Genomic DNA, 21,787 nt, shown 5'->3' with positions numbered 1-21,787 from the left:
ACTATTCCGTCCTTGTTCAAATTAATGCTTAAATCTTAAAGACATGAAAATGTCTCAAACCAGAAAAGGTTATAATTAAGTATCTGACCAGAAATTGTTTGTGTGGAAAGTTGGGATAAGAAATGAAAAATGTCACATTTATCAAATACACATGAAGCTTTCTAATCAACAAGCCAACATTTCTAGATTCTTCAAATCACCTGAGAACTTGCACATCTTCCTCTTGCAACTTGGGATTCTGTAACATTACATGGTCCAGTAACGCGTCTGCATATTCAAGTTGACAAAAGTAGTAGAACATTTAAATTAGTAGGAAAAAGTACATTTTCTCTAAAACTTGTTAAATGGTATCCTGAAAATCAATACATCTGATTTATCACAACTGAAGCACAGAAGAAATTTACAGAGATTTTTGCATATCTGAAGGGTTGTTTGTGTTTCAGAGCCACAAATATAATCACTTGATGGATTAAACTGTGATATAGCCAACCAATCAAGAAACCTATCAAGGAACTCATTTTTCACTTCTGCATCGCAACAAAGAAAACCCAAGTTGAAAAATCAGCTTCACTATTACAGATTCAGATGTCTAGCATATAAAATAAAATTATTCATCTCAGAAAAATAATTAACAGAATTCATTAAACAATGAGCATACTGCTAAGGTATTTGAGTATGTTTATAACCTTTACAAATGCTTGGGGCATTACAGTGCAGATTTGCAAGTATGTTCACCAATGATGCAGTCCTTTGTTGAGCATGAGCAGCGGGAGGCATGCAATTCCTTTTCAGTGCACAAGCCTCATTTGTCTCATCCAATGAGCCATATAAATCTGCTGAGGCTGAGACAGCACAAGGCTCAGAACCTCTTAATGATGCCATAACTGCACCAGCAGCATGGAAAGGATCATAGACAAGAGTAGCGTCTTCTTCTGATATTGACAAATCTTGTGAACACCAACTGGACACAAATTCTTCTGGGGGTAGTGCCAATACTTGAACTAGATCTCGAGTCTGAGAACAGTCCAAGCTGAAATAATTAAAAGAATAAATAAAACATTCCGTAACTTCTTTTGATCTCCTCTAAATCAGAAAAAATACAATGATTACAAGGAATTACTTACAAAATCTTTAATGATCAAAGAACGGAAATTGGTGTCATTTGACAAATTATCTACGAGTCGCATTGAATTCAGGAGGATGTATCCCTTGGGATTATCATGGTCTGAATATCTCTCGAGTGGTTTTGATTCATTGTGCAGTGTAAATTTTAGCAAGTCAAGGACCTAATATAGCCATTCAAGTTGCAATAAAATTTAGACTACAAATTCATGCCAGGGTAATGTACATCAGTACAACTGGATGCTTCTAAAAAAGCAACTTGGATATCATACCTCAGCTACTACTGATACTGCTAAATGCATGCTCCTAGGAGAACCAGCAACTTTATCCAAATATGAAAACCCTTCTGATTCACACAGCTGGAGCAACTGCAGGAAGAAATTGTTAGTGTCTGAAGACCATTCAAACTAGGAAGAAAAACAAACTGATGCAAGAAATTTGGGGCTGTCAAATGCATTCATCAAAACATAATCACTTCTTCAATGGCCCTGGTTGACTGCCAATCTTACAATCTGGTGCTCTGAAGAGCAAGCACATACCATAGATAACATTTTGGATTTTAATCGAGACACTGAAGCATCAATATATATTGCATCTTTGAAATTCTGCACTTTCAACTTTAGTACTGATGCCGCTAAAGAAAGTACACCGCCATTTTCAGAGAGTTCCTGAACATTTCAGTCCCATGAGTTGATCCCCACCATAAACTTAAAACGGACTAGAATAGACCATATTTGCATCTTGAACATCAAAGCAGCACTACATAATTTTTTATGACAGAAATACACACTTTCAGGATTGAACAATAAAGAATCTCGAAAGCAGCACTGCTGCTACGCATCATAGAATCGGGATATTGTACTTAAAAAGCATTGCCAATGTCTAACCTTGTTTTGTAAAAGCCGTTCCCTAAATGACTTTTGTAAACAAAGGGAATGGAGTGCTTCTAATGAAGCTTCACACTGCTGGACAGAAGTTATAGCTGTGGTTTCAACAGCAGAAACAGATGGTATTTTGCCTTGCTGTTTTGTACTCAATGCCTGCAGTTCAAGTTCAAGAAACCCAATATCTTTTCTTACTGAATCAAATGCAGCATCCATGAACACATCAACCTGTTGCAGTATGATTCTCATGAGTCCATAATGGCACAAAAGAAAGAAATTGCATACAACTCTCATAGCATAGTTTCCATCAGCCTTTACAATATCAAGGAAATGACCATTGACTGTACCATTGTATTTATATCATAAGATTAAAGTCTTTCAATATAAATGCTTAAATTGCTGAAACAAGCATGATAAGAACGACAAAAATATCAAAGACTCTGTTTTATTAATTCAGGTGATTAATGGCCTAATTCATCAAACAAGCAGATCATACAAGTTCAGTTCTATCAAACACATCAAGGGTGCACCCAAAGTTCAAACATTACAGCTAGGCAAAAAGTTAAAACCAGTAAGAAATGTGTAAGCGATCAGTAGGATGTATCTTGTTATCTACGGTTTGCATATCAATACACATGACAGATAAGCCTTACAAAAGGGCCCTAAATTAGCCACAGCATATGGGAGGTGCCACATTGCAGGATTGATTCTTTCAAAATTTGGTTTTTAATAGTTGAAAGACATTAACTGTAGGACCTTTGACCACTTTGTTCATTGACTCGGCACCAATTGGCATACTGACAGATGATAACTGCCCCTCAAAACCATTCCATTTGTTCATGATCCATTCTTGCTCATTTTTGTATTATTACTCTTGAGATTCTCTGGAACAAAGAGAAGTGACCTGCTTAGGAAGTCTGGTGACTGTCTGAAGTTTTAACAAGGGGAGTTTTGGCACTTATACAATGGTCTTAAGGAATTTTTACTTGTATAACTGTCCTCTAGCAGTGGTATCTTAGCTTAGGAGTTGTTGAGGCCAAATTAAGTGCTTGGTCAGGAGCAATGTTATCAGAACCGAACTGGTCAACCCCAAAACTGGGAAGCGGATTGGAACCAGGAAAAAACAGACAAAAAACTGATCAACCTAAAAATACATAAAATATTCAAATTAAAAGAAAAACATATATATTTATGTGCATCCATATGAATCCAAACCATTTATACTCAAATATGCAAAATTTCTCATTTATATAGCAAATAAGGGTGCATATAACCAAAATAGCACTTAGTAACAATACATCTCTGGAGTCTGAACCAAAATACATCAAGAAACAGGCTCTAGACCGCCTCCAAAGTCCAAGAAGAAGCATAGTGTGAAAATTCCTAAATCTAACACATCAGAAACCCCTACTGCAATTACTGGTTTACAATCTCCTACTTGTTCTTTACATTAACAAGTTATTTAAAAACATCGAAGTAAACACTATTGCAGCCTTCACAAATATACAGATCATGCACTGAAATAAACTGAGACAATAACACAAGGGACACCGTTATTTTTGGACAATCGTCCCTGGAAAAACCCAATTCGGGAAAACCGGTGCAGCATATAGAGGGTTTGTATTATTAAGCAGATTTCATGAATACAACTAGGGTGCCAGAAATGGCTCACCCAACAGAGAATATCCTCGGCAGTAGTACCTCTATCCGGAGACAGATATTCCGGCAAATCAGCAAACGGATGATCAAACCCCACAGCGACTCCAATTGTTCCCTATGCTGGACAGCGAAAGCTGCTCCAAGCACTGCTCTGGAACTGCGTCACTCCTCCAGGAACTGCGTCACCTCGACAGTTAGCCTCCCTTGCTCGAAAATTCGATTCTATTGATCTACTCCCAGTCTGCCCCACAGAATCTCCCCACAGCTACCTCTGAGGCCCAGCGTCAGCCTCTATGGCTTCTGTGTCACCTGCGTTAGCCCTTTGCATCCTCTGTGTCAGTTCTTCGGCTCCTGCATCAAACCTTCTAGGGCCTGCGCTATCTCGCCTGACACTTCGCTGCCTCACTGCTATGTATTCTTCAGCCTCGGGTGAAAAGCCCTTGCTGAACTGCCCCTTGGTGCAACTCTGATCACTAACTCGATTTCCTTAGCAAACCTTGCCCCAAAAAATTGAATTCTTTGATCACTTGGTGTATCTCCAACTGACCCTCAAGCCTCCTCTTATACTTTTCCTGTTGAGTCTTCAACAGCCGAGATTAAGTCCCTAATCAACGACTAAGATTAGAACTGGCTTGATCCTCGTCACTTAGAACTTTCTCACCCATATTTTATTAATACACATTAATATTTTTAATTTCCTAAGTTTAGACTTAAGAACTCATTAAAAATATTAATTATTTTAATAACTCTTCATCCGGGTGGAATTTCTCCAGACGATTTTTGGGTCTTGGAGATCTCATGTGCCTTAGCCTCTCCACCAAATTTCATGGTTAGAGCACATTCGATGCTACCCAAAATCAACACTCCCTCTTAGCAAGGAATGTGCTCTAGCAATGCTTCAACATAGAAGCATCACACTGATCTTCTACATCGGTCCTCTGCATTGATTCTTGGCCTGCTGCCCCGCATCCACTGCACTGTTGCTTCCTGTACTGCTCCCCATGACACTGTCACTGCCACTGCTACATCTGTACTGTAGCTCCCTCTCAAAATGTTGCCTCATGCTGCCCATAGCACTACCACTACTAACTGCTACACTGCAACTCAGCTACTGAGAAGTAAGTAACTGACTTCACCCAAACCTAAGTTGCAGGAAACGTGGCCCTAGGGGGCGTTTCGCCAGGGGAAACGAAACGAAACGCGTTTCCCCGTACCGTACGGCCTGGAAACGCGTTTCCGGCCGTACGGCCACGTTTCCCGAAACGAAAACGTGGCCGTACGGCCGGAAACGCGTTTCCAAGCCGTACGGGCCACGTTTCCCCAAAAAAAACATTTTTTTTTTTTTTTTTTTTTCTAATGTAGATCTCTTACATTTGTTTGCCCTAGTGTTGATATGCAGTTCATGGTAATGTTAAATTCTTAAAGTAAAAGTGATATTCTCCTTTATTTTTCATTTTCATCCTTTTACTTAAATTTTTAACATTACCATGAAATGACTCAGGATGTTTGAGAGTGGTTTCGCCGTCATTGGATTTCATATGGAGAAAGTAGAATTTTAGATCTTACTCAAAATCCAGCAAACTTATCTGTTTTTCAGGATTTCAGGATTGGGGGGATTTCAATGTTTCCATTGGATTTTATCATGTACTAGGGTATGGAACTTGTATTTAATCGAGAGAACAAAGCCCTCTATGCAGGGGAGACTCCCAATAATCAAGAGAATGTAGGGTACTAGGGTATGAAACTTGTATTTAATCAAGAGCACTAAGGTCATTCGACTATGTAGGAGGAGACTCCCAATCAACCACGAGACAAAAAATTAGAAATTTCTCGTGGCTGATTTTGGATATTTCTATTTTCATTATGTGATTATTCATGAGTAAATGTGATGTAAATTTAGATACTTATAGTCTATGCATTGACAATTGACAATTTTATCATAATGTAATAAATTAGAATGTATCATATATGCTTTATGATTGCACATATTTCTTAAATTCCTAATATATATATATATTCGCGTTTCCCCATTTCCAAAATTTGGGGAGGTCACGTTTCGTATCGCTTCCCGTTTCGGAAACTCGTACCCATTTCCCCGTTTCGTGCAACCTTGACCCAAACACTGACATCCTGGTCAGTCTGGAAGCCTCGTGATGTTGAAGCTACCTCTATTGCTATCCTGTGATCCCTCTGCTGCAACTGTGCTGCTACAACCTCTTTTGTGCCTCCCGCACTGCTGCAACCTCCACTGCACTGCTACAGACTTCTGCACTCTAGCACTGCTTTGTCGCTCCATCACACCTTGCTCCACCCGACACCTATCATCATGCTACTGTCTTTAAGGACACCCGTAGTCGGATGTGATCCAAGAGTTTGGGCACCTCAAGGATCCTGCCCACTTATGTAGTCCTCTTGACTACAGCTCTATGTCTCCCCATCTCTTCTCTAGAGGCGCATGAGCACTCGTGGCACAATCACCATCAATCTCGACATCCTTCTTCGCCTTTGCTGGAGCAGCCTTTGAGTCGGAAGCTTCTCCCTTGCCTTTCTTCCTGGGGCACTAAGAGGCCTAATGTCCCAGCTCCCCACAGTTGAAGCACTTGACCTTGGATATGTCTTTCTTCTTCCTCTTTTGTAGCCCCTAATGTCCTACTAATGCGAGAGCTGCATCCTCCTCCTCCTCCTTCTTGATTCAAAGTCCCTTACCGCTACTCCCCGCCTTGGTCAATCTCCTGAGCTCTTCCAATCTACCCACATCTCCCAACTAGGGAGAGTTGCTCTGCCCAAAATGCTTTGAAAAAATGTCTCCCACTCCTTGGATACTGCATTCAGGGCAGTCCTGACTATGAACTCTGGATCTGGAGTAGACCCCACAGAAGTAAGCTCGTCGCAAATCCCCTGCAGCCTAAGAAGGAAGGGATATATCTCCTCTCCTTTCTGCGTCTGATATGACCTTTGTTGATTCTCCAATAACATCTTCCGCTACACGGAAGAGCCCTGGTATAAGGTGGGCAGGGTCTCCCACATCTCCCTTGTTGTTGTCTTCTCAGCAATATGTGGTATTAGATGGTCCTTGACCCCATCTAGGATCATGCATTTTTCCTTCGCCTGGGCCTCCTCATACTTCTCGGTTGCATCAACGTCAACTCGGACAACTACTACTTTCAAGACATAGTCCTTGATGCAATGTTTATCCAGGATTGCCAGCATCCTGGCCTTCCAAATGACAAAATTGGAAGCCCCGTCCAATCTGTCTTGATCCATCAATCCGTTCACTGCCATCTCTCCTCCTCTTATGTAGACTCCCTTTGAGTCCTGATTTCCTTCTCAGAAATCCTTCAGCCAACCGTTGAATCACTCCTCTCCAATCCTCCTTTGTCGTTGCAACCCAGATCTAGATTTCTTGGCTAGAAATCTGTCAAGGTAGTGCTTCCCTCTACCTTGGTTCAGTCTCCTTAAACACTATTTTGCACCGACAAAAACAGCGTCCCACCAGCTTCACAAATCAAAATATCCACAGCTCTCTTAGCCCCGACAACTCAAAGAATCTGAGCCCTTCAGGCTTTGCGCAATCTCTGCGTGGGCTGTATCTGCTCCTCCAGGCCAACTGCATCAATCCTTCCTCGCTCAGAAAGATGACATGGCTTTGTGTGAGCCTAATCTACCCTCCTCTACTTCTGCGTTGGCCCTGATCGCTGATGCAGCTACTGCGTGGGCTCCTCCAAGCTACTACATCTCCCTCTCCTGGCTCAGAATGCTGACACAGGCACTGCATGAGCCTCTACATCACCTCTTTTGCACTACATCACTCCTTCTGCCTCTCCGGCTCTGGAACAGTGTTGTCTCTCGGGACAGCTGCTTCTCTGCTGCAAATTCTCAGATTTCTCGGCTGGTGTCTTCAGTCACCTATGATCTGCAATCGCTCTGATACCATGTGAAAATTCCTGAATCTAACACATCAAAAACCCCTACTGCAATTATTGGTTTACAATCTCTTACTTGTTCTTTACATTAACAAGTTATTTAAAAACATGCAAGTAAACACTATTGCATCCTTCAAAAATATACGGATCATGCACTGAAATAAACTGAGACAATAACACAAGGGACACCGTTATTTTTGGACAATCGTCCCCGGAAAAAATCAATTCAGGAAAACCGGTGCAACATATAGAGGGTTTGTATTATTAAGCAGATTTCATGAATACAACTAGGGTGCCAAAAATGGCTCACCCAACAGAGAATATCCTCGGCAGTAGTACCTCTATCCGGAGACAGATATTCCGGCAAATCAGCAAACGGATGATCAAACCCCACAGCAACTCCAGTTGTTCACTATGCTAGACAGCGAAAGCTACTCCAAGCACTGCTCTAGAACTGTGTCACTCCTCCAGGAGTTGCATCACCCCGACAGTGAGCCTCCCTTGCTCAGAGATTCGATTCCACTGATCTGCTCCCAGTCTACTCCACAGAATCTCCCCAGCGCTGCCTCTGAGGCCCAATGTCAACCTCTATGGCTTTTGCGTCAGCCCTCTACGTCACCTGCGTCAACCCTTTGCATCCTCTATGTCAGCTCTTCGGCTCCTACGTCAGCCCTCTGCGTCCTCTGCATCAGCTCTTTGGCTCCTGCGTCAGCCCTTCTAGGGCCTGCGTTGTCTCTCTCGGCACTTCACTGCCTCACTACTATGTATTCTTCAGCCTTGAATGAAAATCCCTTGCTGAACTGCCCCTCGCTGCAACTCTGATCACTAACTCGATTTCCTCAGCAAACCTCACCCCAAAAAATCAAAATCTTTGATCACTTGGTGTATCTCCAACTAATCCTCAAGCCTCCTCTTATACTTTTCCTGCGGAGATTTCAACGGCCAAGATTAAGTCCCTAAGAAACAGCTAAGATTAGAACTAGCTTGATCCTCGTCACTTAGAACTTTCTCACCCATATTTTATTAATACACATTAATATTTTTATTTTCCTAAGTTTAGACTTAGGAACTCATTAAAAATATTAATTATTTTAACAACTCTTCATCCAGGTGGAATTTCTCCAAACAATTTCTGAGTCTTAGAGATCTCATGTGCCTTAGCCTCTCCACCAAATTTCATGGTTAGAGTACATACGATGCTACCCAAAATCAACACATATTACTACAATACTACAATTACTAGCACTAATGCTATCATCAAAATCATCCTCATCCTCTATAGTGGGATTTCAGTTTTATTGCCCTAGCCTTGAAGGTTGTGATATCTCTCCCTGTGGAGGTGGGTCCAAGTCCATCCAAGAAATGTCTTCATTGTCAAATGTTGGTCCCTGATTGTAAAATTCCACACTGGAAATGACCACAAAATTTCACTGATTTCTAGATTATTGGAATTTGTTTGTATAAGCTTTGTCTTGTAAATGCTTATGAATGAACTGTTGTAGGTGTATTTGGTTCCTTATAACACAAATAATGAAGAACAGTGTCCAAATGGAGATGTATACAACTAACCCACTTCAAGAATGATGATTATAAGGGCACCCACATAACATTTAACACTGTAATATGAACTCTACAGCCATCAAACCAATTGCATTTTGAATAAACAAACCCAGAAATATATATATTTCAATATGCAGTCTTCTACAGTCATTTAAAACTTAAGTACAAGGTACAATTTTTTACAGAGGAACCTAGGTACGCTATTCAGCTGAATCTTTCATCCTGGATGCATAAACCCAAGAAATGTTGCCACTATGTAACAGTTCAACTCGTCCCTCTCCTCTACTAGACTTTAGCTTGGCTCCAGGATGGAACTCGTCCTTCCTTCTACACAAAATCGCGGCCACCAAATCTCTAAGTGCAGTCATTCTTCTCAGCAAAATGGACTCGATCTACTGGTCTAGAAATGTAGGGCACGTACAACAAGTAGAAGGGAATCTCATCCCTCAAACAACGACAAACTGGTTGCTCTTCTTCCACTGATACGCTCAACCAGAAATATCAGAAATGTGTGGCTTCCTGTAGCAGAGAATCTTTGCGCTTTTCATGAAACACGATTTCAAAGTAGGGGCTATACACCTAGCCCTCCACCCATAGGTATGTGTGCCACTAAATGGGGAATAAGAACTTTGACCAACAAATGTAATGAGACTCGTCCTCCTTTCTGAATATGATTGGGCCGATCTCACAGCAAAATATATGACCACTTTCCAACAACTCGTGGGCCCCTTCAAACACTAGGATTTTGGCTTTCACTTTTCACAAACTTGTTCTCATGGCTCAGGTCTGCACTTGGTCTCTCCATTTTTCTTTGTATATCTCGAGCCTATCAAAATGAGATAGAAAACGCTAAATAAGAAAGTGAAATCAATTGATAAGACCTTTCTACTTCAATGTCTTTTGAAAATCTTCTTCTCCACAAAGGCACAGTGGTGAAATTTGTGTGACTAACTTCCTGAACCAATTAGAGTGTATAGTTTCAACATTGAAACCAGCTATGGCGACTAGGGTCTTCCAAACCCTAAACTTCTCCCAAAAACTCTCCAAGAGCTCTCTTCTCAAACACACATACAAAATGAATGAGGAGGGTCTCCTCACTTTTTCTCTTTTATAAACTTGTGGCCAATTTTGCTGCTATTTTACTGATTTAATTTTTATAAAGCCACTTTATAATCTTTTAACTTTATAAAGTTAAAGTGACCTTTTACTTGCCTAGGAAATGTCCCATTTTCGCTCCTTAGACTTTTATAATGTTTCGCTAGGTGAATTAAGCCCCTTATTAAATATTTTCACGCTTTGGCCTACAAGAACCATGTTAGGCTAGCGTACTCCGCCATGTGCTTCCTCAGTGGTTGGGGATATTACACTGACTCTCCACAATCCATTCTGATGAGGGATCAAAGTCACCCAAAACTATGTTGCTTGACTCAGGGGTCTTGTTCAACAATTGGTTACGCCTAAACCTAAACTTCTCCCAAAAACTCTCCAAGAGCTCGCTTCTCAAAAACACATACAAAATGAATGAGGAGAGTCTCCTCACTTTTTCTCTTCTATAAACTTGTGGCCAATTTTGCTGCTATTTTACCCTTTTATCTTTTAAAAAGTCACTTTATAAAGTTAAAGTAACTTTTTACTTGCCTAGGAAATGTCCCATTTTCGCTCCTTGGACTTTTATAATGTTTCCCTAGGTGAATTAAGCCCCTTATTAAAAATTTCCACACTTTAGCCTACAGGGACCATGTTAGGCTAGTGGACTCTGTCATGTGCTTCCTAAGTGGTCTGAGACATTACACTGACTCTCCACAATCCATTCTGATGAGGGATCAAAGTCACCCAAAACTATGTTGCTTGACTGAACAACAATTGCTTGGGTCTTGTTCAACAATTGGTTACACCTAAACCTAACATTGTACTGAACATAAACAATGTCATTCAACCATTTTTGCTCCAAACAGTTCCTCTTGGTAGGTATACACTCAAAAATGCTTCAATTCCTTTCACACCCCAAAGCATTGCATGTCTAGCTCGATATCCGAATTACAACTTTTGGCAAATCAGAGCACTAGCTACCAAATCATTGCCACCAATAGGCTACAATAAGAGTTGAAGGCAAAGAAGTATTAGAAAATGGACTCAAATCTTGCAGTGAGTAATATAATTTGAAAACTTTGACATTTATTACCATGTGGATTCTTTGCTCTGCTTCTTATAGTCATAGACAGGCCAAAGGTACTAGAATTCTCATTGAAATTCAAAAGTTTGCTATGTGTTCCATCTTGAATTTTGGGATTTAGGACCATGTGCTCAACGCATCTATATAATCCCTCTTTTACCTCCCCGTCTGCCTCAAAATATTTTGTCTAATGGTAACTTCAAAGTTCAAAAAACAAAAAATATTCATCGGTTGATTTGAATGTTTGGCAAGTCTTTTCTAAAAGTCTATGGAGTTGTTTATTCCATATTTCATCAATGGTTCTCCATGGCATAATATACTTTTGTCCTTTATCCACATACGCTAACTTTATTGCCTCTTTGGTCTGATCCATGGCCTCATAAATAAAACCCATGGCGGGTTTATCACTATCAACCATCCACAACACTCTCACAAGAGGCTCACTAGATAGTAATATCTCTTCTACTATTTCCAAAAAAATTCAAACACTTGATCAACCACATGTTTCCCTTCAACTAGTTTGCTCCACTAAGGTGCATTCCATTCATCACAAGAAAACATCTTCCTTGGGTTGGATTTTTGTTGAACAATGGATTGCAAAGAAAGTAAGCTTGTTCCAAATCATGTAATGGCTAACCGAACAAGCTCTTTGTTGATTTTTCAAGTGCAATAGATGTGAAAATTCCTTGAAATGCAACGACTGGAAATATTTCTTCTAATTGATCAATTAATTATGCAGTTTATTTTGTTCACAGCAAAATAACGAAATATTCACACAACAATTTCTTCACCATAAAAATTAATTGCGGAAGCAAAAATAGGAACTGAGAAATGCTAGCACACACACAAAAATATTGACACAATTATTTTTGGACAAATGTCCCCGGAAAAACACAATGTGGGAAAACCGGTGCAACAGTTGAGGGTTTTATTTTACTATGCAACAATGAATTCTGAGTACAATTTTTGGAAGCCTAGTTGCCTATCCAATCAGCAGGAATCTAACAAAAATATTTGGAAAGAAAATTCTCTCCCTCCACAAACAAACCTCGGCCTTTGTCTCCCTCTAAAAATTGGTCACCCAACCCCTGTGCAGGCTAATTCTGCTTCTGGTGATCTACGTCGCTGTGTTAGGCAAACTCGCGTGACCCTTGCAGCTCTACTGGGAAAATACACGCGACTCTTGCGATTGTTTTGGGCTAGCTTCACCGTGGAATATATCTGTCACTTGTTGCTGCCTCTCCGGAACTGGAAATCTTCCATCGAATCATAGTTTCTGCCCCTCTTGACACTTGCTACTCGATCTCCCCTACTAATCACCCACACTGGAGTATCAAACTGTCTCGATCAATGAGTATCTACAATGTGTTCTCCATCTACCCATTGACCTCTTCTTATAATCTCCAATTGGGACTCCAACGGCCAAAGATTAAATCTTAATCAATGGTTGAGATTATGTCTAAGTCGATTCGTGTGAGTTTCTAGATAATTCACACCTTTCTCAATTAATTCCCATTAATTAACTACTTTTCATAAGTTAGACTTAAGAAATTTTTAATTATGGTCAATTAATTTAATTGAGCCATCTCTAGTTAGAATTTCCAGAAAAGATTTTTGGGTTTTGGACAACTCTTGTGATTTAGCCTCTCCACGAGGTTTCAAGACCAAAACACCATCTGATGCTACAAAAACTAACAATAGATACAAGCACAATTTTTTTGAAGTACTAATAATTACTTCTAATGATATAGATCTTCTTCTAACAATTCCATTTTATCATTAAGCTATTACACTTCAGAAATTCAACCATAAAATCATAAGGATAGTAGAGATCACAATGCATAAAGAGAAGAAAAGATTTACCCTAGGAAAACCTGTTACCGCTCAATCTAGCAGGGGCCCTAGGAGGAGTACCTAATGGACAACTACTAGACCAAATGGCAAGAATGGAACAAGGACCCATTGTCACCTCAGTCGATGTCCCCTACTCTTTACGGACTTTCACCGATGGGAAGAGTCCCGGTATGGAGGAAATCACTTGAATGATAGGATCAATGGCAAGGTATAACATGATTTCCAAGGCCCATTCAAAGGAGAGGCTCAATTCATGGTTTAAATGCTTAAAGAAAAGTTGAAAGGCTCCCCAAGAAAGCCCTATGAAAGATGACCTCAGGGTTAGGAATATTCAAAAATGATGAATGCGTAAGATCAAATCTTCCAAAATCCCTCACTTGTGATTAATGTGTTTATACTAGGGTTCAAAGTGAGGCAAGGATGGTTCATTCAATGGAAAGATTCAATTAAAGTGTGAGCTCTAGGAAAAGCTAGGGTGACTTTTCACGAAAAACCCCTTGAGAAAAATACTATAAGAGACCAAGGGTCGAGAGATATACCATGGTAAATGCTCATCCAATGATCACCTATAGTTAAGAGAAAAGGTTGTGAACGAACTAAAAAGTGCAAACCTTCAAGAAATCCCCAAGTCAAAGGAGCTTCAAGGGTTCCATCTAGGTGTGATAGCTAGCGCATCAATTTATTTGAAATTCCATTGTCGGAATTCATTCAAAACTGAAGGATGCCTAGAGGAGACTTAAACGAAGAAACTTGTCAGTATGGAATCCTAAAATTCCTCCTCCCTAAAATTTCGCACCAAGCCCCAGAAAATCTCCTTATCCTTGGACGAAGAAAAGAGGAAGAAACGATGTGAAATAATGATATTTCGTCAAGTTAATGTGATCGCCAAGGATCTAGGACCAGTGCTTGGCTATTGGGAAGATTGGAGTAAAAATAATCAAGATTTAGGAACTTTGCTCTTCAAGGAGGCCTAAAGAAGCAGTTGCGCTCTGTATGGATGCAGCTTCACAACAACTTTAGACTTTTACACTTCGATATGCAATATTTGATGGAGTTTCAACGTAAAAGGTGCACAACCTACCGCTAGGAAAATTCATTCTTCTTGCCAAGATGAATAACATATAAACCGAGCCAAGATTACAAGTGTTTCATAAATTCGCATCAATTATTAGGGCACAAACAAAATCAAAGCATATTGTTCCATACATTAGACATAAATTATCAAGAAATTCGCATGAAAAGAGAACTTACATGTCAAGAGAGTATATACATCCATCACATTTGCAAAATAGAAGCTCCAAGAGAGAGAACGAATATATTCCACACATCAAAATGCATTTAAACATCCAAATCATTCCACAAATTGTGTATCTGAAATCTTTTGAATGATCTATCCCAAATCCAAGTGATCATGAGAGATCAAATGATCCTCTCTTACATTTATATGATCTTCTAAGGGATTCGAATGACTAAATTATGCCCCTAGAATAAAAAAAAATGTGCAAAATAACATCCTTTTGGTGACAAGCCCACCAAATAGCTCCATAATATGAAAAATAAGCCTCTCAAGAGGGTCGAAGTGATAATACAATAGCTAGGAGGGTCGTTGGAAGGCCTAGTGAAGTCCCTCATGTGCCACAATGAATAGGAGGGCTCCAATAACAGTGATGAAAGGGGGTGGCCCCTTGATCTCCAAGCGGGTGCTCCCAAGTAGCTATGGGGGGCACAAAAGCATCCTCATGGATCTCCAACTTAACCGAACAAGCATGCATCCCATATGTAAGGGCTGAAACAATGATGCAAGCCTTCCCTTGTCTCCCACGGTGAGACAAAATCCCCTCTGGGCCCTGGATCAACTGCCAAGTGTGTGGTGCAAGTGTGTAGCTAGTTGGGCAAGGTTGTCCAGGTGCATCATCATCATCGAATAAGTCAGACATGAGTGAGCAATGAATGGTGCTAAAGGATCCCATGGCATGGTTATCTGCTCTCTATTATAGTGCAGGCCCATGGCTCTCCATGCTCACCCTACAAATGCCATTAAGACCCTCTAGAGGGCTTGGATCCTATATAGGGAGACCAAACCCCAAGATGAAGACCCACTTGCAATCCTATATAAGATCCAATGTGTCTCCCCACCTTCGAGTACAAAAATTAGTGCAATTGAGCAAATGAGCTTACAAATTACAGAACCAAGTGGGAACTTCATAGTGGCATACCCTTCCATAATGGGTTTTAGAATGTACAGGTGTCTCCAAGCTCAAGAAGGAGGTTAATCCTCTCCATGGCATATAGAGAAAGGTTTCTCACACACATCCATACTTACATTATCAAGAAAGGAGCAAGGAGGACCCTAATCATCATATCTTGAGAAACACCACAAGCCCCTTTCAGGGCATTGATGGTCCCCAAGAGATTCATTAAGAGGGGTATCAAGCTCCTCTTGGCTACTAATGACATCATGACCATTGAATCGAGGATCATCATCTTGAAACATATAAAATAGGCCTCTCAAACGAGCCATTTATTTCCATGCAAATTTCGCTAAGATTTTAGGTATGGAGTCGCTAGGGTGAACTTGAGATGCCTAAAGAGATGTTTGCTTCAACCTACAAGCATTGACCGTAAAGCTCAGTGAAGAACTAGGGCTTCGTTCTTCCAATGGAGTCGCCAATAGATATGTCAATAATGTCGTAAGGGAACAAGACACATGTCTCGTGTCCCCGACAATGACGCCAAAAATGTTATTGCTCAATCTATCAGGGGCCTTAGGAGGAGTGCCTAACGGACAACTACTAGACCAAATGGCAACAATGGGACAAGGACCCACTGTAACCTCAGTCAATGTCCCCTACTCTTTATGGACTTTCACCAATGAGAGGAGTCTAGTTATGGAGGAAATCACTTGAATGATAGGATGAGTGGCAACGTATAACGTGATTTCCAAGGCTCATTCAAAGGGGAAGCTTAATTAATGGTTCAAATGCTTAAAGAAAAGATGAAAGGCTCCCCAAGAAAGACCTATGAAGGTTGATCTCGGGCTTAAGAATATTCAAAATTGATAAATGCATAAGATCAAAACTTCCAAAATCCCTCACTTGTGATTGGTCTGTTTATACTAGGGTTCAAAGTGAGGCAAGGAAGGCTCATTCAATTGAAATATTCAATTGAATTGTGAGCTTTGGGAAAAACTAGGGTAACTTTCCACGAAAAACCCCTTGAGAAAAATACTATAAGAGACCAAGGGTAGAGAGATATATCGTTGTAAAGGCTCATCCAATGATCACCTATAGTTAAGAGAAAAAGTTTTCAATGATGAACCACAAAGTGCAAACCTTCAAGAAATCCTCAAGTCAAAGCAACTTCAAGTGTTCCCTCTTGGTGTGATAGTTAGGGCATCAATTTATTTCAAATTCCACCATCGGCATTCGTTCAAAACTGGAGGATGCCTAGAGGAGACTTAAATGAAGAAACTTGTCTGAACGAAATCCTAAAATTCCTCTGCCCTAAAAAATCGCACCAAGCCCTAGAAAATCTCCTTATCCTTGGGGGACGAAGAAAACAGGAAGAAAAGAGGTGAAAGAATGATTTTTCATTAAGTCAATGTGATCACCAAGGATCTAGGACCAATGCTTGACTATTGGGAAAAATGGAGGCAAAATGATCAAGATTTAGGAACTTCGCTCTTCAAGGAGGCCTAAAGAAGTAGTTGCACTCTCCATGGATGCACCTTCACAGCTAAGTTGAACGAAGCGCTGAAACATTTTGGAGTTTCAAAAACGGGTAAAGTTAGAAACATCACCTCCCAAAAGTCGAAACATCGGTCAAAATGTCATATATGTTTATATATATAAAAAGAAATTTATAAATAAGTCAATAACACATTATTGTGCAAGAAAAAACGGAATAAGACCCATAGATGACAATTTAGAAGGAAAATCAAGTCTATATTAATTCTCATAGATGATTAAATCATGGTCAAGTTTCGGTCGATTTTCGGCTGAGTTTAGGAGTTTCAGGAACAGGTATGTCCCGAAACATCGGGTTCCTAGAAGTTTCGTGCAACATAGCTTCACAGCAATTTTAAATTTGTATACTTCAATACGCTATATTTGATGGAGTTTCAAGGTAAAAGGTGCAAAACCTACCCCTAGGAAAATTCGTTCTTCTTGCCAAGATGAATAACATATGCAACGCGCCAAGATTACAAGTGTTTCATAAATTCACATTAATTATTAGGGCACAAACAAAATCAAAGCATAGTGTTCCATACATCATACATAAATTATCAAGAAATTTGCATGAAAAGATCACTTACATGACAAGAGAGTCTATCCATCCATCATATTTGCAAAATAGAAGCTCCAAGAGAGATAGCGAAAGTATTCCACACATCAAAATGCATTTAATCATCCAAATCATTCCACAAATTGTAGATCCGAAATTTTTTAAAGATCTATCCCAAATCGAAGTCATCATGAGAGATCAAATGATCCTCTCTTACATTTATATGGTCCTCTAAGGGATTCAAATGGTTAAATTATGCCTAATAATACCCCTACAATAAAAATAATGTGCAAAACAACATCCTTTTGGTGACAAGCCCACCAAATAGCTCCACAATATGAAAAAGAAGCCTCTCAAGAGGGCCGAAATGATAATACAATAGCTAGGAGGGTTGTTGGAAGACCTAGTGAAGTCCCTCACGTGCCACAATGAGAAGGAAGGCTCCAATAACAGTGATGAAAGTGAGTGGCCCCTTGATCTCCAAGCAAATGACCTATTGTGCTCCCAAGTGGCTGTGGGGGCTCCAAAGCATCCTCATGGATCTCCAACTGAATCGAACAAGCATGTATCTCATCTACAAGGACTGGAACAATGATGCAAGCCCTCGCTTGTCTCCCATGGTGAGACAAAACCCCATTTGGGTCCTGGATCAACTGCCAAGTGTGTGGTGCAAGTGTGTAGTTGGCTAGGCAATTTGGTCTAGGTCAATCATCATCATCAAATAAGTCTAACACAAGCAAGCAATGAATGGTGCTAAAGGATCCCATGCCATGGCTATCTGCTCTCTGCTATAGTGGAGGCCCCTGGCCATCAACACTCACCCTACAAATGCCATTAAGACCCTCAGGAGGGCTTGGATCCTATATAGGGAGAACAAACCCCAAGATGAAGACCCACCTGCAATGTTGTATAAGATCGAATGCGTCTACTCGCCTTCCAGTACAACAATTAATTAGCGCAATTAAGCAAATGAGTTTACAAAGTATGGATCCAAGCAGGAACTTCATAGCGGCATGCCCTTCCATAATGGGCTTCAAAATGTACAGGTGTCTCGAGGCTCAAGACAGAGGTTAATCAAAGACCCTATTAGGTGGTTTCACCCTCTAAGGGAGTGACAGGTCCATGCTAGATCCGTCAGATGGCAGGTGTCATGTGAAATAGTGATAGAATGAAGTAGGGTAATAGGGAAGGCTCCAAGCCACATGCCAAGGTACAAGGGTAGCTATAATAAAGGAAGCCCACACTTGGGTGTATAGATGTAGGAGGGAGCAATCATGGTACATGAGTTACCTCGGCCTTTGTTTTTCCACCCTTCTTCATATTCCTTATGCCTTTTATTGATTTTTCTTTTTATAATTTTTTGGGGCTCTAAGGCATGAGAGCATGATGTGAATGATATAGCAAAGGATACCCCCTTAAATTTGGCAGTTCATCGCCCACCAGGGGTTGGGACAATCATGGGTTCTTTAATGATGTAGGGTCTCACATAAGAGGCCCTAGGAACCACGGTGATGGCCATAATGATAGCCGTAGAGCTCATGGTTGGCTTTTGCCCACATGCTAAATTTTTATGTCCTTACCATATTTTGCATTTTATGGTACATTTCCTGTTGTAAGTGGCCAAATTATGCTTTTAACTTTCTTTTTAACTGCATCGACCTCCAGGGCATCGTTCCTGGACGGACCCAATGTGTGGACAAGGGGAGGGGAAGCTAACTCCTTATGGACCCAGTGAACAAATGCGGACCCAGATGGGAAACATGTGAAAAGGGGTTATAATGAGCAAAGAGGAGTGAAGTATGTGGTGTAAGGAAGCGGCACCACACAACCAAAATCGGGATTTCCCATGTAGTGCCACTCCTAAATCTAGTAGCCAATAAAGGAGATCCCACGAGAATAGGACACAAGAATAACCACCAAATTGGAGAAGGGGACAAGAGTATAGACCAAGCCCATTCTTTCCGTCAAATCCCCCCACTAATCCATGCCCAGAAGTGTCCATGATAAGTAAGCAAAAATACCCAACTACATAATGACAGCCCTACCTTCGTGGTTGGAAGGTCCAAATTCAAACATACGATTATAACAGATGGATGAGGGCACATAATGGCTGGCTCAGGTGGCAAAGATGGTGGCACATCGAGCTCTCTTGGTGGTTGTAAGGGGCTACTGGCTACCGACCAAAGACAATCTAGGAGAAAAATTTCTCCTATGGTTTTCACACGCTGGTGGTGGGTAACATCTAGCTCCAACTGGGACATGATCCCTCAGTAGAGTGCACGAACGTACTTGAACGGGGAGGTCATGAGAACACCAGCAATCTCTTAGGACCGCAGACCTGTTACCTGCGCATCAAAGACTAAGCACAGCAGGCATCATCTTTTTGCGGCCTCTTATGATTGCCCATGCTTTCGTTAGGCCAGAAAAATCAACAAGAAATACAATTTATTTCTAAACTGCAAACTTAATCTAAATGCATCTAATCTAGTATGATAACATAATATGATGTTAGTTTTAATGCAAAAACAAAAACAAAAAAAATCTATATGCAATGCATCCTACTTGAACGTGCATGGTTACATTATGCAAATGTTAAGTATAATCATATAGCCAATGCAACGAGCATATCATGAAGTCAATATAGAAACACATTCCCTTATGAACCATTGTGAGGCAAGAGACCCAAATATCACTATTCCCATTGCAAGATTTGCTCAATGAATGGTAAGGGTAGGGGGACGGAACATTTGAGAACAATGCACCAAGGGTCATCGATGAGGAGGGAAAAGACGAATCCAACTCATGCAACCTCTCTTGCAAAGAATAAATGGAGAACTCAATGATTAGGCTCATAAATTTACGATGAATAGCCATCTCGGGCATATCCTCCCCACAGCATATAGAGATAGGTTGCTCACACAAATCCATACTTACATTATCAAGGAAAGAGCAAGGTGGTCCCTAATCATCATATCTTGGGAAAAACCACAACCCCCTTTCAAGGAATTGAGGAGGCTCCTCAATTTCATGGCCCCCAAGAGATTCATTAAGATGGGTATCAAGCTCCTCTTGGCTACTAATGACATCATGACCATTGGATCGAGGATTATCATCTTGAAACATATAAAATAGGCCTCTCCAACAAGCCATTTATTGCCATGAAAATTTCGATAAGATTTTAGGTATGGACTCGCCAAGGTGAACTTGAAATGCCTAAAGAGATGTTTGCTTCACCCTACAAGCATTGACTTTAAAGCTCAATGAAGAACTAGGGCTTCGTTCTTCCAATGGAGCCACCAATAGATATGTCAATAATGTCAGAAGGAACAAGACACATGTCTCGTGTCCCCAACAACGACGCCAAAAATGTTACCGATCAATCTAGCAAATGCCCTAGGAGGAGTACCTAACGGACAACTACTAGACCAAATTGCAATAATGGGACAAGGACTCACTGTCACCTCAGTCGATGTCCCCTGCTCTTTACGGACTTTCACCATTGGGAAGAGTCCCTCTATGGAGGAAATCACTGGAGTGATAGGATCAATGGCAAGGTACAATGTGATTTCCAAGGCCCATTCAAAGGAGAGGCTCAATTAATGGTTCAAATGCTTAAAGAAAAGTTGAAAGGCTCCCCAAGAAAGACCTATGAAGGATGACCTTGGGCTTAGTAATATTAAAAAATGATGAATGCCTAAGATCAAAACTTCCAAAATCCCTCACTTGTGATTGATGTGTTTATACTAGGGTTCAAAGTCAGGCAAGGATGGCTCATTCAATGGAAAGATTCAATTAAAGTGTGAGATTTGGGAAAAAGCTAGGATAACTTTCCATGAAAAACCCCTTGAGAGAAATACTATAAAAGATAAAGCGTCGAGAGAAAAGGTTTTGAATGATGAACTACAAAGTGCAAACTTTCAAGAAATCCCCAAGTCAAAGCAGCTTCAAGGATTCCCTCTTCGTGTGATAGCTAGGGCATCAATTTATTTGAAATTCCACAATCAGAATTCGTTTTAAACTAGGGGATGCCTACAGGAGAAATAAATGAAGAAACCTGTCTAGATGGAATCCTAAAATTCCTCCTATCTAAAATTCGCACCAAGCCCTAGAAAATCTCCTTATCCTTAGGGGAAGAGGAAAAGAGGAAGAAAAGAGGTGAAAGAATGATATTTCGTTAAATTAATGTGATCACCAAGGATCTAAGACCAGTGTCTGGCTATTGGTAAGATTAGCGTCAAAATGATCAAAATTTAGGAAATTTGCTCTTCAAGGAGGCCTAAAGAAGCAGTTGCGCTCTCTATGGATGCAACTTCACAGCAAAATAAGAC

General features: G+C 40.5%; 1 protein-coding gene across 5 annotated transcripts in view; it reads right to left on the bottom strand.

The window, feature by feature from the left end:
• The window catches only part of LOC149153083 (nodulin homeobox-like), a 470,087-nt gene that overhangs the window by 153,584 nt on the left and 294,716 nt on the right, over nt 1-21,787 (bottom strand). For all 5 annotated transcript variants that reach the window (XM_089438602.1, XM_089438603.1, XM_089438600.1 and 2 more), the window contains 7 exons: nt 2,010-2,234; nt 1,662-1,790; nt 1,395-1,490; nt 1,125-1,286; nt 687-1,014; nt 405-527; nt 201-267 (listed from right to left, as the gene is read on the bottom strand). In XM_089438602.1, coding sequence (XP_089294728.1) covers nt 201-267; nt 405-527; nt 687-1,014; nt 1,125-1,286; nt 1,395-1,490; nt 1,662-1,790; nt 2,010-2,234 — 1,130 coding nt within the window. The remainder of the gene's footprint in view (nt 1-200; nt 268-404; nt 528-686; nt 1,015-1,124; nt 1,287-1,394; nt 1,491-1,661; nt 1,791-2,009; nt 2,235-21,787) is intronic.

The sequence above is a fragment of the Pinus tabuliformis genome, chromosome 9 (genome assembly GCF_031772625.1).
Source record: "Pinus tabuliformis cultivar Carrire ecotype Pingquan chromosome 9, CPIR1, whole genome shotgun sequence".
NCBI classification, from domain to species: Eukaryota; Viridiplantae; Streptophyta; class Pinopsida; order Pinales; family Pinaceae; genus Pinus; species Pinus tabuliformis.
Note: the sequence above shows the minus strand (reverse complement) of the source record. Positions and strands in the feature narration are given on the sequence as shown.